The sequence below is a fragment of the Archocentrus centrarchus genome, chromosome 21 (genome assembly GCF_007364275.1).
Source record: "Archocentrus centrarchus isolate MPI-CPG fArcCen1 chromosome 21, fArcCen1, whole genome shotgun sequence".
Taxonomy (NCBI): Eukaryota; Metazoa; Chordata; class Actinopteri; order Cichliformes; family Cichlidae; genus Archocentrus; species Archocentrus centrarchus.
The window spans coordinates 7,643,428-7,660,031 of NC_044366.1; the positions used below are offsets into that span (position 1 = coordinate 7,643,428).

Genomic DNA, 16,604 nt, shown 5'->3' on the forward strand with positions numbered 1-16,604 from the left:
AGCCACAGTTGAAGCACACATAACAACATACACAATTTCACAGAGCACCGAAAAGGAGAGCACTGAGCCGCTGCGACTATGCGCGCCGCCATCTTGAAAAGGGATGAGTTTGAATCAGCATCAGCAGCTTTTTGTACACCAGGAGGAACCCAGGACCCACTGCACTAGCATGGGGTCTGACAATGAGTCCAAGGATTTCATCCCGATACCTAATGGCAGTCAGGATGCCGTTGTCTAGCCTGTAGAGGTATATGTGTCCCGCCATAGATATGCCTCCCCAGACCATCATTGACCCATCATCAAACTGGTCATGCTGAACAGTGTTACAGGCAGCAGAATGTTCTCCAGGACTTCTCCAGAATTTTTCAGATCTGTCACATCTACACAGATGAGAGCAGGGGGAACCTGCTCTCGTTCGTGAAAAGCACAGGGTGCCAATAGTGGACCTGCCAATTCTGTTATTCTATGGCTCCATAGTGCTGGGTAGTGTGCACAGTGCCCACTAGATGTTTTCGGGCCCTCAGACCACCCTCATGAAGTCTATTTCTGATTGTTTCATTAGAGGCACTCACACCAGTGGCTTGCTGGAGGCCATTTTGTAGGACTCTGGCAGTGCTCCTCTTTGCACTAAAGAGCAGATACCGGTCCTGCTAATGGGTTAAGGAGTAACTTCCTCTCTCCTGGAATCTTCTCCATGTTCTTGAGACTGTGCAGGGAGACACAGCAAACTTTCTGGCAGTGGTATCTAGTGGACCTGTTGTTAAATTCATATACAACCAAACAGCTCAAACTAATGTGATCATATATATTATATATCTGTCTCTCTTTATTTGTACACAGGTCTCTCTTCAAAAATAGATCTCAATCTCAATGAGACTACCTTCTTAAATAAATTATGTGATAACAATAATAGCAATAATTCCCAGTATGTTCTGAATTGCTGAAAGCCTTACATGCTTTAACTTGTGTTCACCAAAATCATTGAACTTTTCCCAGTGTGTCCTGCTACTGAGCACAAACTGTGAAATTTACTTTGCTAAACCCTAGTTAGAACTTTGCTCCATAGCCTTTACATAGCAGGCTGGTTGTGGTTGCATTATTTTGTGGTGGTTGCTTTTAAATACCCTCACAACAGCAGCAGTGCTTGGATTAGGATGTATGTATTTTGTAGCAGTTGCATAGTAGCTCCTCCTTCTGGCTATCTGCTGTAATAACTAATGTTGGCAATAATGTTCGGCTTTATTAAGTACATATAAGTAGCCATCAGGAGATGGGTAGTGTGACGGTCTACTTAGCTTTTGTTTTTAGGGGTGCCAGCCAGGATGCAAGTTACAAAAACTTAACACCTGAAATTGACCCATGATATTTTAAATTACAAATGTTTAAACCATTTTTAGACTTACATGCCCAAAATTCATCACCCTACAACACTGATGATTTGTAGCAGAAAATACTTGGCACAGAGGAGCTGACATTTAAAAGCAATCATGACATAATTCACTGGATTATTTTGTATAATGTTTTATTTGATAAACATGTTCGATTCCTGTACTGTACTCAGAAAATTGTGTTTTTATTACAGAAAAAAATTAACTGTCTTTTATTGTCAGATTATAGGAAGGAGTGCCACTTTTAATCATCTTGGTGGATTCTCAGTTGTTCTTTTTCCAGCAAGGGTCAAACAAAATATAATGTACGAGAATTTTTAATCATTGACCAAGCCACAAGTTTCATGCAATATTCACTCTAAAAGACATTAAACGTACTATATGTGAGAAGGTTAATAGAACAAGTATTGTTTGATCATTAAGCACCTGCAATAAACTGGGGGCCTACAATGCACATTAGCTCATTACACATCAGCTTATTTACAGTTACATTTTTCACTCTAATCTGATAGTTTCCTCATGCTCTCTTTTCTTAAACTTTTTTTTTGCTGTAAAGAAACAAATGGATGCACCAATGGCTCCGAACACTGCAACAATCAGTAGAGCAAATATGGTGTAAAGTCCAGTCTCAGCATCATCACTGGAGAGCTCCAGACTAAGAAAATTCACACTGTTAACTTTGGCTGATGGTGCAACTGATGGTGTTGTTGTTGTTGCTGCTGCTGCAGAAGAGACACAGTGAAAACAGTACCGTCATATTATTTGTGAACATTTGCAGATAATAACTGTAAACTGTTATATGGCATAGATATTAGAAGATTGGCAAGGGGTGCAATAACTAACCTGTTGGAATTGTGTAAATGCTTTAAGTTATTTATTTGAACATTTAAATTATAGTTCTACCAGTGAAAGCAGATATCTGAGCAACTCTTTATCAGTTTACCTCCAGACTCAGTATTCAGGCACTCATGTCCGGATTCAGGGTCTGGGAATCCGTTGCACTTTATAACTTTGGTGTAGAAGTTTACAGAGTTCTTGGGCACTCGAGGAAGATTAGGGTCTGAGCGATTGACGTAGAAAAAGCCAAATCTCTCTGAAAAGCCAGCAGCCCACTCTAGGTTGTCCATCAGTGACCAAGCTGTGTATCCACGCACATCCACACCATCAAGCAAGTAAGCTGTAAAGAGGAAAATAAACACCTTTATATGCTTAGAATTCAGTGTCTTGGTTTTAGAGAAAGAGCAGAAGCATTTTCCTTTTCTTCTCCAGTACACTCCTGGTCTTAGACTTACTAGAAATAAAAAGTTTTGATACCTTTAAGCACCTGGTTGATGTATTTTTCATAGTAGTAATTCCGGTGAACATCATTTAGGTCAACAATGCCCTTCTCTGAGACGCCATTCTCAGTGATGATAATTGGTGGATTTCCATACTGCTCCTTAATGAAGTTCAGTAATTTGCGGAGGCCAAATGGTGCGACCTTCAGCCAGACAGAGCCTGTATCCAGCCAGACACGATCAGAAACTGTGATTACACCCCTGCAGAGGACAAAGTTCAATAAAGTCCACAATGAAGAAGAGAAACTATTCATAAGAAGAGGGTCCAAAAGATACTTGTTTTTCAAATGCGACTTCTTACTTGTCTGCATCAAAGGATGCATCATCACCATAATCCACTGGGAAAGCCAGGACAGATGTGTAATGGTTCAGTCCAAAAAAGTCATGAGTGCCCTTGACTCTCTTAATCTCCTCTGGAGTAAATTCAGGCAACCTGGAGAAATTGAAGTGCAACTGTGATTTAAAGTATTATACTACAGAATTACTCAGAAAATCATGAATACACTTTTAAGGATTTAATGTCAGCCTTCATAATACCGAGAATGTGGGAGACCAGCAGCTAGACTTCGGTCTCGTATTCTTGTTTTCACAATTTCACTGTAGTCACCATTAAATATGGGATGGGCAAACCAGCCAAGGTAGAACTGCACAAAGAGAAGCGCAATAGTTATTTGAAACTAACTGTCATCAGTTTCTGCTTTTAAATTTGAAAAGAACAGGCATACCTCAACAACACGTCTTGCAGCATCATAGTCCTCCTGCCTATAGGGATTTCTGGGTTCGGACCAGTCAGAGTTGAGGGTGATGGAGATTTTTCCATTCTGTTTGGCCCTGTACTTGTCATTGTAGACATGCCAGGCCTCAGCATGAGCTTTAATCAGGTTATGACCAACAATGTAGGGTAGAGTGTCTGGTCCTGAACTGATCCCTGGAAACAAACATAGACACATTTGCAGTCTATTGTATGTTCTTCTGTCGTTATGGTGGAGAAAGGTCAATGATTGCTTTACAGATTACAGCTTGTTTCAAAACACTGATTTTAGTCAAATATTTACCTTGACCACAATGTTGTTTTCCTTGACAATATATCACTTTGTGGCATTAATAGAACTTACTTAATACCAGTGTAGTATCAGATACAAAGCTTAATTACTTAAACCATACCTGGGGCAAATCCTCCAAAGCCATATCCATGGTTGGCCACCATAATTGGCTCATTAAAGGTGATCCAAATTTTCACTTTGCTACCAAGACGGTCAAACATGAGATCAGCATAGTCCCTGAAAAGCTTAACAAAGCTGTCATTCAAAAAACCTCCATAATCCTCTATAGCTTGTGGTAGGTCCCAGTGGTACAGAGTAACCTGAAAGGAAAGGAAAACAGCTGTCTTACTGAAATGATCAACTTTCTATTTATCTTTTCTGCAAGGAAAGATGCAAGGAATTATACATACCTGTGGCTGAATGTTTGCAGCAAGCAGTGCATCCAAAAGTTTTTGGTAGTAGTTGATTCCAGCCTCGTTAATGTGATTGATGGTGCCATCAGGAAGGACTCTTGGCCAAGATATGGAGAAACGATAATGGCTTACTTTGAGCTGCTTTAATATAGCAACATCCTCTTCTATTTTATTGTAACTGTCACAGGCTATGTCGCCAACATCATCATTTAATATTCTGGAAGGACTGTGAGCAAACTTGTCCCAGATGCTGAGACCTTTTCCATCTGCTCTCCATCCTCCTTCAATCTGGAAAAAGTAAAACAATCATTTAAGCAGTTGAAAACAAGGGAAGCAACACAGTACTCATATCATTCCCTTCTTGTTTAATTAATGGGGTTGAAATGCAACAGTTGCCTGACCTGGTAGGCTGATGAAGCAGTACTCCACATGAAATCCTCTCTGAAGTGGCCATAAAGCATCTTCTCATCATCTGGCATGGGAAAACCATTATCTTTTATGACATTGTAATAGAAATGGGCTGAGTATTTGGGTGTTCTTGGCCGATCTGGGTTTGTGAAGTCAACGTGGTGCATCCCAAATAGAAATCTGTACCCGTGCAGCCACTCAAAAGAATCCATGAAAGATGTTGCTGTGTATCCTTGCACCCGCACACCATCAAGTTCATAGGCTGTAATGAAGCCAAACCAAATACATACACAAAATAAATGGCCGACACTAAAAATAGTCATGGCAAAGGTTAAATATCTTCTGAAATATGTTTAAATCAGTGCACCTTTTAGAGCCTCATCGATATAGGTCTTGTAAAACATTACTCTTTCAAAGTCATCCCATTCAACTGCCGCCCCATTCTCAGTAACGTAAATTTCTGGATCTCCGTACTCCTCCTTGATCCAGTTGAGGAGTCTTCTTAAGCCCCAGGCCACAGCTTTTTGGTTCGGAATGGCTGTAGTTGGTGAATCAGTATGTTCTGTTTCTCTCAAGTCTCTGTCCCATTCATAGGAGTGCGGCTGAAGTGCACCTGTAAAATGGCTTACTACACTTGTAGTGTAATGATTTATGCAAAACACATCAGCAGTTCCCTTGATGAAGCTCTTTTCTGCTTCGGTGAAGGAAGGAAGTCTTGACTCTGAAAGACCTTGGATTTCACTTTTGTTTCCAACTTGCCACTTTAGTGCTTCAGGATAGTCGCCATTCTTAAAAATGGGGTGTGCAAACCATCCCAGCTGGAACTGCATCGCCCGATCAGCAGCCACCACTTCACGAACAACATTGACATCTACAGGCTCAAACCAGTTACTATCGAGGGCAATGGATATTAGACCACCCTGGGACTTACGATACTTGTCATCATAGGTATGGTAGGCCTTGGCGTGAGCTTTAATAAGGTTGTGTGCAACTCTGTATGGTGCATATCCTGGGTCCTTAACATTTGGTGGCATATTTCCAAGACCATATCCAGACCATGCAATTGTCTGAGGCTGGTTAAAGGTCATCCAGAATTTTACTCTGTCACCAAAGGTAGCAAAGCAGAAGTCACAAAAGTCATTAAATATTTCAATCATGTCTACATTTTCCCAGCCACTGAGTTTTTGCAATGCTTGAGGGAGGTCCCAGTGATAGAGTGTTACCATGGGGGTGATATTGTATGCTACAAGACCATCGATGAGTCTGTTGTAGTAGTCGACACCTTTCTGGTTGAGGAAGCTACGTGTGCCACCAGGAAAGATCCTGGACCAGGACAAAGAGAATCTGTATGACTTCACCCTCAGAGCCCGCAGCATGTAGAGATCTTCATTAAGTCTGTTGTAACTGTCACAGGCTACATTTCCATTAGCATTATCAGGAATATTGCCGGGTGTCTGAGTGAATGTGTCCCAGATACTAGGCCCCTTGCCATCAGCATTCCAGCCACCTTCAATTTGGTAGGCCGAAGAAGAAACTCCCCAACTGAAGCCTTGAGGAAATGTGCCATAGTGGTACATTTGTCTGTGGAATTGTGACTGTGAAGAGAATTTCTCCCAAACAACCTTTGATTTAGATGGAACCTCTGAGGGTGGTAAGGCAGCTGAGCGTTGAGTTAGCTTCATTTCTGCAGCTTTAACTTTCTTACTTTTTTGTGTACCAAAGCCATTTTGCTCAATAATCTGGGAGTACAAATATGCAGATTGCTTTGGGGTTCTTGGTCTGGCTTGATCTTCAAAGTTGACGTAGTGAAGACCAAATCTTTGGCTGTAGCCTTGTTTTCCCTCAAATCCATCCATAAGTGACTGCACTGTGAATCGCTGCACATCCACTCCATCTGTGATTGTTGCTACAAAATGAACACACACAGATTAATACTGGAATTATTTTAACTCTGTCTAAAAGGTGGCTTCAGATCAGAAAGGATCCAGATACTAACCTTTCAGCGCCTCATTGATGTAACTTCTCATGTAGTCCATTCTGCTGGTGTCAGTGAGACTGTCTATGCTGTAATTAGTGGGCATCCCATTCCCAGTTATGTATATAGGCAGTTTGTTAACATTCAAGTACTCTGTTGAAATGTAGTTTAGGAGCCTTCTAAGTCCCCAAGGAGCAGAATAGATCCAGTCAGAAGCTGTAGACTGCCATGAGAGGTCCACAGTTGCATCAAAGTCACCCACACCCTGAGGTCCAGGGGTGCACCCACCTTTACTGTTGCTGACCAGCCGTGAAGTATAGTGATTTAAACCAAAAAAGTCAGCAGTGCCACGTATCCTCTGGCTCTCTGTGGGAGTGAAAACTGGGAGCTTTGCTGGCACAGAGTCAGGACACTCTGTTTTCTTCTGTTCAATCTGGGCTTTGAGTGTTGCAGGATAATCTCCATCTACAAATATGGGATGTGCAAACCAGCCCAGCATAAACTGCAGGTAACGTTCTGCAGCTGCTATATCTTCAGGTTTGGCAGGGTCCTTAGGCTCAGCCCAGTCAGAGTTCAAGGCAATGCCAACTTTTCCTCCTTGTGTTTTCCTGTAATTGTCATTATAGGCATGCCAGGCCTCAGCATGGGACTTGAGAATATTGTGAGTGACCTGATAATGCAAAAACAAATATTAAATACATCTGAGCAACAATAGCAACAATAAAAGTGTGTAATTGCATTATTGTAATAACAGTCTCACCTGATAGGAAGATTCCACATAGTCCTTGACTCCTGGGGCATGCTTGCCAGTACCATACCCGGCATGGCTCACTACCCAGGGACTGCTGAATGTGTTCCAGATCTTGACTCTATCTCCAAACCTTGAGAAACAGAAGTCTGCATAGGCCTTGAAGGCTTCAACAATTGAGGCATTGGTCCATCCACCAAAATCCTGGAGTGCCTGGGGCAGATCCCAGTGGTAGAGAGTGACAATGGGCTGTATGCCAGATTCAATTAGAGCATTTATCAGCTGGTCATAGTATTGAGCTCCTTTCTCTGAGTGGATTTGTCGGTAGCCTGAGGGGAAAATACGGGCCCAAGAGATGGAAAATTGGTAGGTGTTGACCTGAAGGCCTCGCAGAAGGTAGACATCATAATCTACCTTATGGTAACTGTCACAAGCCAGGTCAGCTGTCTGATTGTCAGAGACAAGGCCTTCATGACCAAAACGGTCCCAAATAGTCTTTCCCTTTCCACCTTCTGACCAGCCACCTTCAACCTTGAAGGACACGCTGGAGGTGGCCCACTGGAAGTCAGAAGGGAATGATTCCTCGAGGAAAAAATCTCGTTCCCTTATAGTCTGGGCTCCAAACTTATCCCACACTGTCTGATAATTGTTTCTTAACCCTGCCATACCAGTATGGTGTGAAATTTCCCGACTTTTGGAAAATAGAAAGAGATGAAAAAACATAAGTAAACTTAAAAAAAAAAAAAAATAGAATTTCAGTACATCTGAATCAGGGGTATAAACTCTTACCTGATGGGAGCATCTTCCATGTCCAGCTTTTCTAACATGTCCTTCATGTCACACCCCACAATATTCAGGCCATTGTTCATCAGGACTGTGTTGTGTTCAAGAAATAGTAATAGTAATAGTAGTTGTAGTAGTAATAGTAATTGACAATTTAAAGGTATAAAGACATGAAAAATGCTTTCCTTTCAAATTTAAATGTCTTGAAATTAATCAGTTTGTTTGTATATTTGATAATACTTGTGTTGGTTTATTTTGAGGAATTTTACTTGACTAGAATGCATACACTTTAATCTGTTTCCTTGATCCATCCCAGCTGTGATAACCTGTTTTCCTAACAATATGTACTCACTGCTAAAAAGAAACCCAGTTCTAACGGTGTGCTAATTTCCTTTGTTTAACTTTACTGATTCACAACAAGAAGAATTTACCCCCAGCATGATAACACATCCAAGATCCAGAAGTTTTATTATTATTCTCCTGTAACACTTTTCAACATTGTGGTTTAAATCTAATTTTATCAATTTACCTTAATTTATTCTGTTTAACAAAACCAGAGAATTTGTTGAGATTTTGTGGTCTCTGGTGTTTTTCTTTGTTTTGCCGTTTCTTAATGTCTTCAGATAGTATGAACAATCCAGCATTTTTTTTGTCAGAATGTAAACTGCATACAATATTAAGTGATAGTATAACTACGGAAACATTTCACATTAAATGGTAACTATTAATTACAGATATTAATTTGATATGCTCCTGGTAACTGATTTATTAGGCACCAGGTGTAGTGTAATTTGATGAATCTGTACTTATTACCTGAGCTAGTTACCTGGAAGTGTTTCTTGTACACATATACCCAAACATACATAAAATAATGTTCTGTTGTTCTTATTATGGGTAATCATTATTAATTAAGTCTCCTGTTTTAGAAAATTTATGCAATTGCATATTTTAAAATTAACTGTAATGGCATTTACCATTTAGGAAATCTCCAAGAAGCTGGTAATCATTGAAAGAACAATCATGAGTAGTCATCTTGTATATCAGGATAGGTAAGTTCCCACTCAACTTCTACAACATAAAATGAAATAAATGCAGCTGAATTGTAACAGCAAAATATGAATGCAAAGTTAAAAGAAATGTCTTGTAATCCTTACTGTACCTGTAAATTCCTCAGTTCATTTTGAAACTTTGAAGAGATGGCACAGTTGTAGTCAATTTGCACTGACAAGAAATCCATCTGTTCAAAACATTATCACAAGGACATGTTGCAAATTACTGGCCATTACATTACAAAAAGAAATTGTAAAACTTAAATGTAAGGTTTTTTGTATGAGTTTTTGTGAGTGAAAGCGGTAGAGAAAGACACACATCTCTTTTAAAGTTGTGCCAAATATCCAAATAATATCACTTACTTTTGAGAATTCATAAAGGCATTTCTGTTTTTCTATTTCAAGAACAATAATTTTTTTGGTAAGTTATTATTTAAAAATGATTTTCATTTTACAGGTTACAGTAGCGGCACTTGAATTTTATATATTTAAAAATTAATATTTAAAAGACTCGCAAACATAAAAGAACAAAAAATTGCAACTTACACTTGTTGAAGCTTTAATGAGTGAGAGGGAAGCCTCGTCTTTAGCTCTCAACCCAAGTGACAGACGTCTCCCTGTAAATATGTAAGCATGAAATGCACTTTTACTACTGGGAAGAGCTGTACATGTACTAAATTATTTAATCGATCCCAGTTGGTTATAAACTATGATTTATTTTTACAGGTGATTTCTCAAGACTCTTGCTTAAGAAACAATACTTTAAGTAAACTCCAGCTTCAGAAAAATAAAAAAGAATTTACAAGTGAATAATTTTGAAAACATACATTTGGTCAGTCTCTCATGTCTTTAATCTTCACCTTTTCCACATAATCTAACTCACCTTTGTCAGGAAAGCGTCGATGATACAGCTGATAAATGTTCTTGTTGAGTTGAAGGATATTCTGCAGAAAACTGGGAGCATCTGCAGGCTGCTCATCATGCCAACCATCATCCAAGTCACTCAGTGTCAACCATGAGCGTGCCAGTGGTGCAAACTCTTGGAAGGCAAACTCTGCATACTGCTGAAACATCTCTGCCAGCTCCTGGCTCTCCCAGCCTCCATATCTTGATTGCAGAGGCTCTGGAACTTTCCATCCATGAAGGATGACCAGAGGCTGAAGGCCCACTTCCAGCAGCTGTTTCAACAGGGTCTGGTAACATCTAACCACTGCCTGTTGGGGCTGGCTGGGGTGGCCTGTAGGAAGGAGTTGAGCCCATGACAGCGGTACTTTGAAGTGGGTCACCCCTCTGCTCTGCAGGTACTCAAAGTACTGCTTAGAACCAGGAGGTATGGAATGACTGCAGTCAAAGGCATCATTCATGCCTCTGTCTGAGCTTCTGACGACCTGATTTGTCAGAGGGCCTGCAAGAAGCATGAAGTCCTCCCTTCCATTCAGCTCACTGCTCTGACAACCACAGAGACAACTAATGTACAAACAAACAACCCACAACAGCTTCATCATGGTGGTTTGAAAACACAACTGAGGTTTTTGATGGTAGCTAAGCTATTTAAAGGCAATTTTTTATTGTGTTGTTATGCAATTAAAATTGGCAACACATCTCATTACTGAAAGTTAAAGTGTTTTATTATAGCTAGATAGACTCTGGACTCGCTCTAGTGATAAGAGTACACCCCTCTTCTATTCTGTAGCTGTGATATACTTTTTTGTTGCACTATAAATCACATTCTAATAATTCATTTTAATATTCTTATCCTAGGCACTTAATTTTACTCTATTCGTTTTCCACTTTTACTACTTTGTTTTAATTTTGAAGTTTTAACATTGCCAGCATCTTACTGTCTCAGTGTTGCAAAAGTTATTGCTATTATTATTATTATCATGACTACGTTTATTATTATTATCTGTGAAGTATTTTATGTGCATCAACTTATTTATCTAGTTTTCCTTTTTTTGTGTGTTGTGTTATTTTTGCTTTTGTTTCTTTGTTCATTCAGCTTTAGTTCGAATATATTTTTGAATTCTGGTTCTTGTTGTTTTCATTGTGATTCTAGTGATGAGTTTTAATTTGCAATTTTGAGTCTTAGTTCTTAGTGAAATAGTCTTTTCTTTTGTATTTGTTTTTCTAGCCTCCCAAGTGTCTCCTGATCTGTGTTCCTTCTATCTCATTAATGTGCCTGTGTTTCCTGTGCTTCAGTGTCTGTTATCATGCTTCAGGTTCCTCTCTAATGCCACCTATCTTCCTTTCTTTTCTTTGAAGATTCAGTTATATATGAATTTTATATGATGTCGGCCCACCCTTCCCGTCTCGGAATCTTTAGGTTTAGGAGTGTTTATTGGAATTTTTGACCATTCATCCAGAAACTCAATTGTGAGGTCAGGCACTGATGTTGGACGAGGAGGTCTGACATGCAGTCTCCACTCTATCCGTGTCTTTATGGACCTGCTTTGTGCATTGGTGTGCCGTCATGTTGGAACAGGAAAGGGCCATCCCCAAACAGTTCCCACAAAGTTGGGAGCATGAAATTGCCCAGAATGTTTTGATATGCTGAAGCATTCAGAGTTCCTTTCACTGGAAAACAAGTCCAAACCAAAATCCTCCCTCCACCAAACTTTACACTTGGCTCAGACAAGTACCATTGTCATGGCAACCGCCAAACCCAGAGTTGTCCATCGGATTACCAGACAGAGAAGCGTGATTCAAAACTCCACCCAACATGTCTCCACTGCTCTAGAGTCCAGACTTCTCTGGCCGGGATTCAAACCCCCAGTATTCCAAATACTCGCTGCTACACTTTTACGTTATAAGCTTATTTTGAATTTTTCTGCCTCCCATGTCCTGCATTTGGGCGTTCACTCCTACAACACTCTAATTGTGGCAGCAGTTCTGTCTGCAGGGAAACTACACATAATCTTTTAAATTTCTTCTCTGATGAGTAAACCACAAAGATTGAAATAAAATGAAATCACAGTCTATCTCCACCACCTGCTACACTGATAAAAATATCCTGCCCTATCTACATAATAAAATTAAGGCAACTATTTGCATAATTTATTTATGTTGATCAAGCAAGACTTTTCTGTGTTTAAAGTACTTACTTAGTTCTTTACATGAAATATAAAATCCAAGTAAATTAACTTAATTTTGTCAAGTAGATTAAGCAAAACTAAACTTTGTATAAATCACTCAACTTTTTCAATGTAGTAAATTAAATTAGCAAGTAAAAGCAACGTAGATCAAACAAAAAAAACTTTGTATAAATTACTTAATTTTGTTAAATGTATTTAATGATTTTTCTTAAGTAGAATGAACTTGATTTTTGCATGTACATGTAAAGCAAAACTATTTGGTAAATGGACTAATTTTTATATTGCACTTTTCTACTCTGTCTGAGCACTTATACAATACGTTTACATTTACCCATTCACACAATGCTTGCATTGGAGAGCAACTTGGGGTTCAGTATCTTGCCCAAGGATACTTTGGCATGCAGCCCGGAGCAGGAATTGAACCACTGACCTTCCGATTAGTAGGTGACCTGCTGTACCTCCTGAGCTACAGCTAATTTCATTTGTGTGTGTGTATATATATATATATATATATATATATATATATATATATGTGTGTGTGTGTGTGTGTGTGTGTGTGTGTGTGTGTGTGTGTGTGTGTGTATATATATATATATATATATATATATATATATATATATATATATATATATATATAATTTTTTTTTTTTCTGAAAGTTAAATTTATTGAATTAATGACAGATTGAGCACAAATACAGATTCTATTCAGTATTTTACTATTCCTAACATAAAATTAGAGTTTTTATTTTAAAGTAGCATTTCATATTGAACATGTATTCAATCTTAGCTGAATTGCATGCCTGATAATGACAAAAACTTCATAAGCAAAGGAGTGATATTGGGGGGAAAAAAGCATTTGTCATGTCAGAAATGATCACATTTTTGTGCCACTTGTTTTATTTTGAATATGCAAATATGTGAACAACACACCAAAAAAACAGAAATTTTGTGTGTGTGTACGTATATGTATGTATTGTATGTGTATAAATATATATATATATATATATATATATATATATATATATATATATATATATATATATATATATATATATATATAAAATGTTGCAACCATGTTGCAACCCTGGTCTATACTATAAGGACCTGATAACGATTTGAGCATAAAGACTTTCTATTTGCAAACCAGAAAAGTCATGTAATGTTAGCTAGCTAACAAACTGACTAATGATATCCTAGCATATTAATTAATAGGTAGAAAAAGCCAAAAGCACGTACCTCCATGACGTTCGATGAAGAATTTGTAGCCTTTGTCCAGTTTTGAATGTGTTGTCTGCATGTCATAGTATATCCTAAAATCGTATCTGTGGCAAATGTATTAGACTGTGTAAACTCCATCCACCTGAAGTAAAGATCCCCAGCATCGAGGCCAAACGGAAGTTGTGTGACGTCATGTGAAAAGGGTCTATACCAAATGAACAACGCAGATAAAGTAAAGATACGCAGTAAAGATAACAAGATTATGTTTTGTTGTGTGGATGAACTTAAAAAGATTGGCTCCTAGTACTTGAACAATTTATGTCTTGTATCTTGAGCAAATGTTTTTGACCTCATTACTATGTATCATTGCATAAAGATACTAACTTGATTTTTTATTGTTGATTTCACAGATTCAGTTATATTAGATTTACTTCACCGCAGAATCATTTTTATCAGTGTACATTTTAAAAAATTTTAAGACCAACTTTGCTATCGCAGTATCATAACCCATTATAAACCTCTTGTTACTCAATATTCAGATATGATTATAAAAAAAATGATAGTAATGCCAGCAAAATATTCTTTTTTAGTTACTCCGACACAGAGGACGAGAATCCCATAGCCTCAATAATAATCTGAGCACACAAACTGAAAATTTACAGTCTTTCATAATACCAAATGTAAGTTTATAGAGCTCATATTTTACATAATGTAACTGTTGAACCCTGTTATGACATGTCATGATAACAGACTTTTCCTGCACTGATGCCCCTGTCCATTTGAACTTTGCATGGCATATGAAGTTATATCACTTTTTGTTATGTAGAAAAATAATCATCATAAATGTTTAATCTGTTTGGCTCAAATCAAAAGGTCACCATTACCTTTTATTATTTATTTTTTTTTATTTATTGATAATAAATGCATTCAATTTATCGAAAAAAGCTGACTAAGTAATGACTCAGGGTTTCAAAATGACCTGGAGATGACATTCTATTTTGTTGCTACATCCTACTTGTTTTTGTCATAAATACGCAACCACGCTTACAAAACACATCATAAAAGATCACAGCAGCACGACTGCAGCGGCATACATAACAGTTATGAAACTCATGTCTGACTGGTTAGAAGCAAGAGGACAATAAAAGGGTTAACCTTGGTGGGGTCCATTCACTTCCCACACTAAGATAATTTCCTTTTATTGACAAGATTATCTCCCAGTGTATCATAACTATGTATGGCAGAAACATGAGGCTGCATTTCTTGGGGCTGAGTAGAAAACCATGTGAAGAGACAGTGCTGGACAGCTTTGGCTGTGGTCAAACCCCATACCTCTTGCCTGCAAACTGTTAGGTTCTGCCTATAGGTCTCTCCTGAATCTAAATGACCAGACTCTGAGATCACGGTATGAAGGATGTTAGAGCCACAGACTTCCTCTGCCTTTGTTTTAACTTTAAGTGCTTTGGTTTTCTTATATATTTTTGGAGAAATGGCAAAGACTGAGCAGGTATATGAGCTGAAGATTGTTGACCTGAAACTTCTTAACACAGAGAACACGATCTACTGCTGTTACCACCAACAGTTTCCTGAGATCGATATTGTAATACCTACTAAGCTTGTAAAACATAATTAAACCTAATAACATAATTTAAAACATGCCTTATTTATTCCTTATATTTTAACTGGAAAGTAGCCCTCTGATTGAAGTCTTGTAGCTATAGCATAAAAAACATATTTGTTCTAGTGATGTACTCAATTTATCTGTTTACGATAATACAAACAATGTACTGAACTTGTGTGCAATGTATTTTTATTAGTGAAACATTACATATATATAATTAGGTTTCTTAATTACATACAACCTTATTGTTACTGCGACCCACTGAGTTTGTATATATAGGATTTCAAGAGGCAGTTGCCAGCGTTACTTAATAAATTATTATAAAAGTACAGAAAGGGCATTTTGCATTCTGTATGTGTGTGTGTGTGTGTGTGTGTGGGGGGGGGGGGGGGGGGGGTCTGTGTGTTTATGATGCTTTTGTTTGTTTGTTTTAAACTCACCATAATCGTACTGGGTGTCACGTTGCCACAGTTTATTTTATCTTCTTTTCTTGTCTTATCTACATTTATTAGATGTCCAGAAATTATTACCCTCCTTTGTGAGATTATCTTTTTCATAAGTGTTGAACATGTGTCCCAAGGTCATGATAAGGAGGGTAATGCAGCAGGGGAAAGGACAACATGCTCTGACATTCTAATGTGAGATAGAAATGGCAAATTAACAAGAAATTTGTAAATGATTCAAAACTTTTTGCAGAGTTACAAATATCTGTTGTGGTAAATGTTGCAAGTCCCTTGCATACGAGCACACAAACAGTTATCTGATACAACGGATGAAATGAGCAGACAGGACACTGTTTGGTTGTTGCTGCATCACTCTCTCGTAGCAGAATTTTAAATGCATTTTTTAAATACTTCAGACAGCCACACCCGCTGGGTGTCAGGCGGTTCTCGGGTGCCCAGGGCCTCGTTTTCCGCTCATGCTGGGGGACCGGCCTACGGTGGGTTGGCCTACTCATTGCCTCTGTCTCTCTGGGGCTCTTGCCCTTTGGCCATGGGAGCTCCGTCTGGGGCCTCCCTCCGTCCTCCTTTGGGGTGTGCACACAGCTGCCATCGAGAAGTGTGGCCTAAGGTTTTCTGAGTTCCTGGTGGTCTGTGGATGGCCCTGGTCCCCTGCGTCTTTCCCTGTCTGCCTCTAGATCCTGGGAGGTGTTGTTGCAGCTTCTCGCCCTCAGTATATATATATATATGTGTATGTACACTGCTCAAAAAAATAAAGGGAACACTTAAACAACACAATATGACTCCAAGTAAATCAAACTTCTGTGAAATCAAACTGTCCACTTAGGAAGCAACACTGATTGATAATCAATTTCACATGCTGTTGTGCAATGGAATAGAAACAGGTGGAAATTTTTGGCAATTAGCAAGACACACTCAATAAAGGAGTGGTTCTGCAGGTGGGGACCACAGACCACTTCTCAGTACCTATGCTTTCTGGCTGATGTTTTGGTCACTTTTGAATGTTGGTGGTGCTTTCACACTTGTGGTAGCATGAGATGGACTCTACAACCCACACAAGTGGCTCAG

At 38.7% G+C, this 16,604-nt stretch overlaps 1 protein-coding gene across 1 annotated transcript; it reads right to left on the reverse strand.

Moving 5' to 3' along the window:
• Nucleotides 1–1,883: 1,883 nt before the first annotated feature.
• Nucleotides 1,884–10,649, reverse strand: LOC115800625 (lactase-phlorizin hydrolase-like). Its single transcript, XM_030758105.1, has 17 exons — nucleotides 10,028–10,649; nucleotides 9,691–9,761; nucleotides 9,255–9,332; nucleotides 9,070–9,163; nucleotides 8,102–8,186; nucleotides 7,325–8,003; nucleotides 6,586–7,234; nucleotides 4,957–6,495; nucleotides 4,583–4,851; nucleotides 4,179–4,469; nucleotides 3,890–4,088; nucleotides 3,451–3,653; nucleotides 3,263–3,369; nucleotides 3,027–3,158; nucleotides 2,703–2,926; nucleotides 2,332–2,565; nucleotides 1,884–2,104 (listed from the first exon to the last, which is right to left on the reverse strand). Exons 1-17 carry the CDS (start codon nucleotides 10,647–10,649, stop codon nucleotides 1,884–1,886), a joined length of 5,697 nt encoding a protein of 1,898 aa, XP_030613965.1.
• Nucleotides 10,650–16,604: the final 5,955 nt, after the last annotated feature.

Bases quoted from the DNA above. Each gene is read 5' to 3' on its own strand.
- LOC115800625 (XM_030758105.1), bottom strand. From the start codon at position 10,649: ATGATGAAGCTGTTGTGGGTTGTTTGTTTGTACATTAGTTGTCTCTGT. The intron at 9,164-9,254 runs GTACAGTAAGGA...TTTATGTTGTAG, and splicing joins ATGAACTGAGGAATTTACAG to AAGTTGAGTGGGAACTTACC. The intron at 3,654-3,889 runs GTATGGTTTAAG...GTTTGTTTCCAG, and splicing joins CTTTGGAGGATTTGCCCCAG to GGATCAGTTCAGGACCAGAC.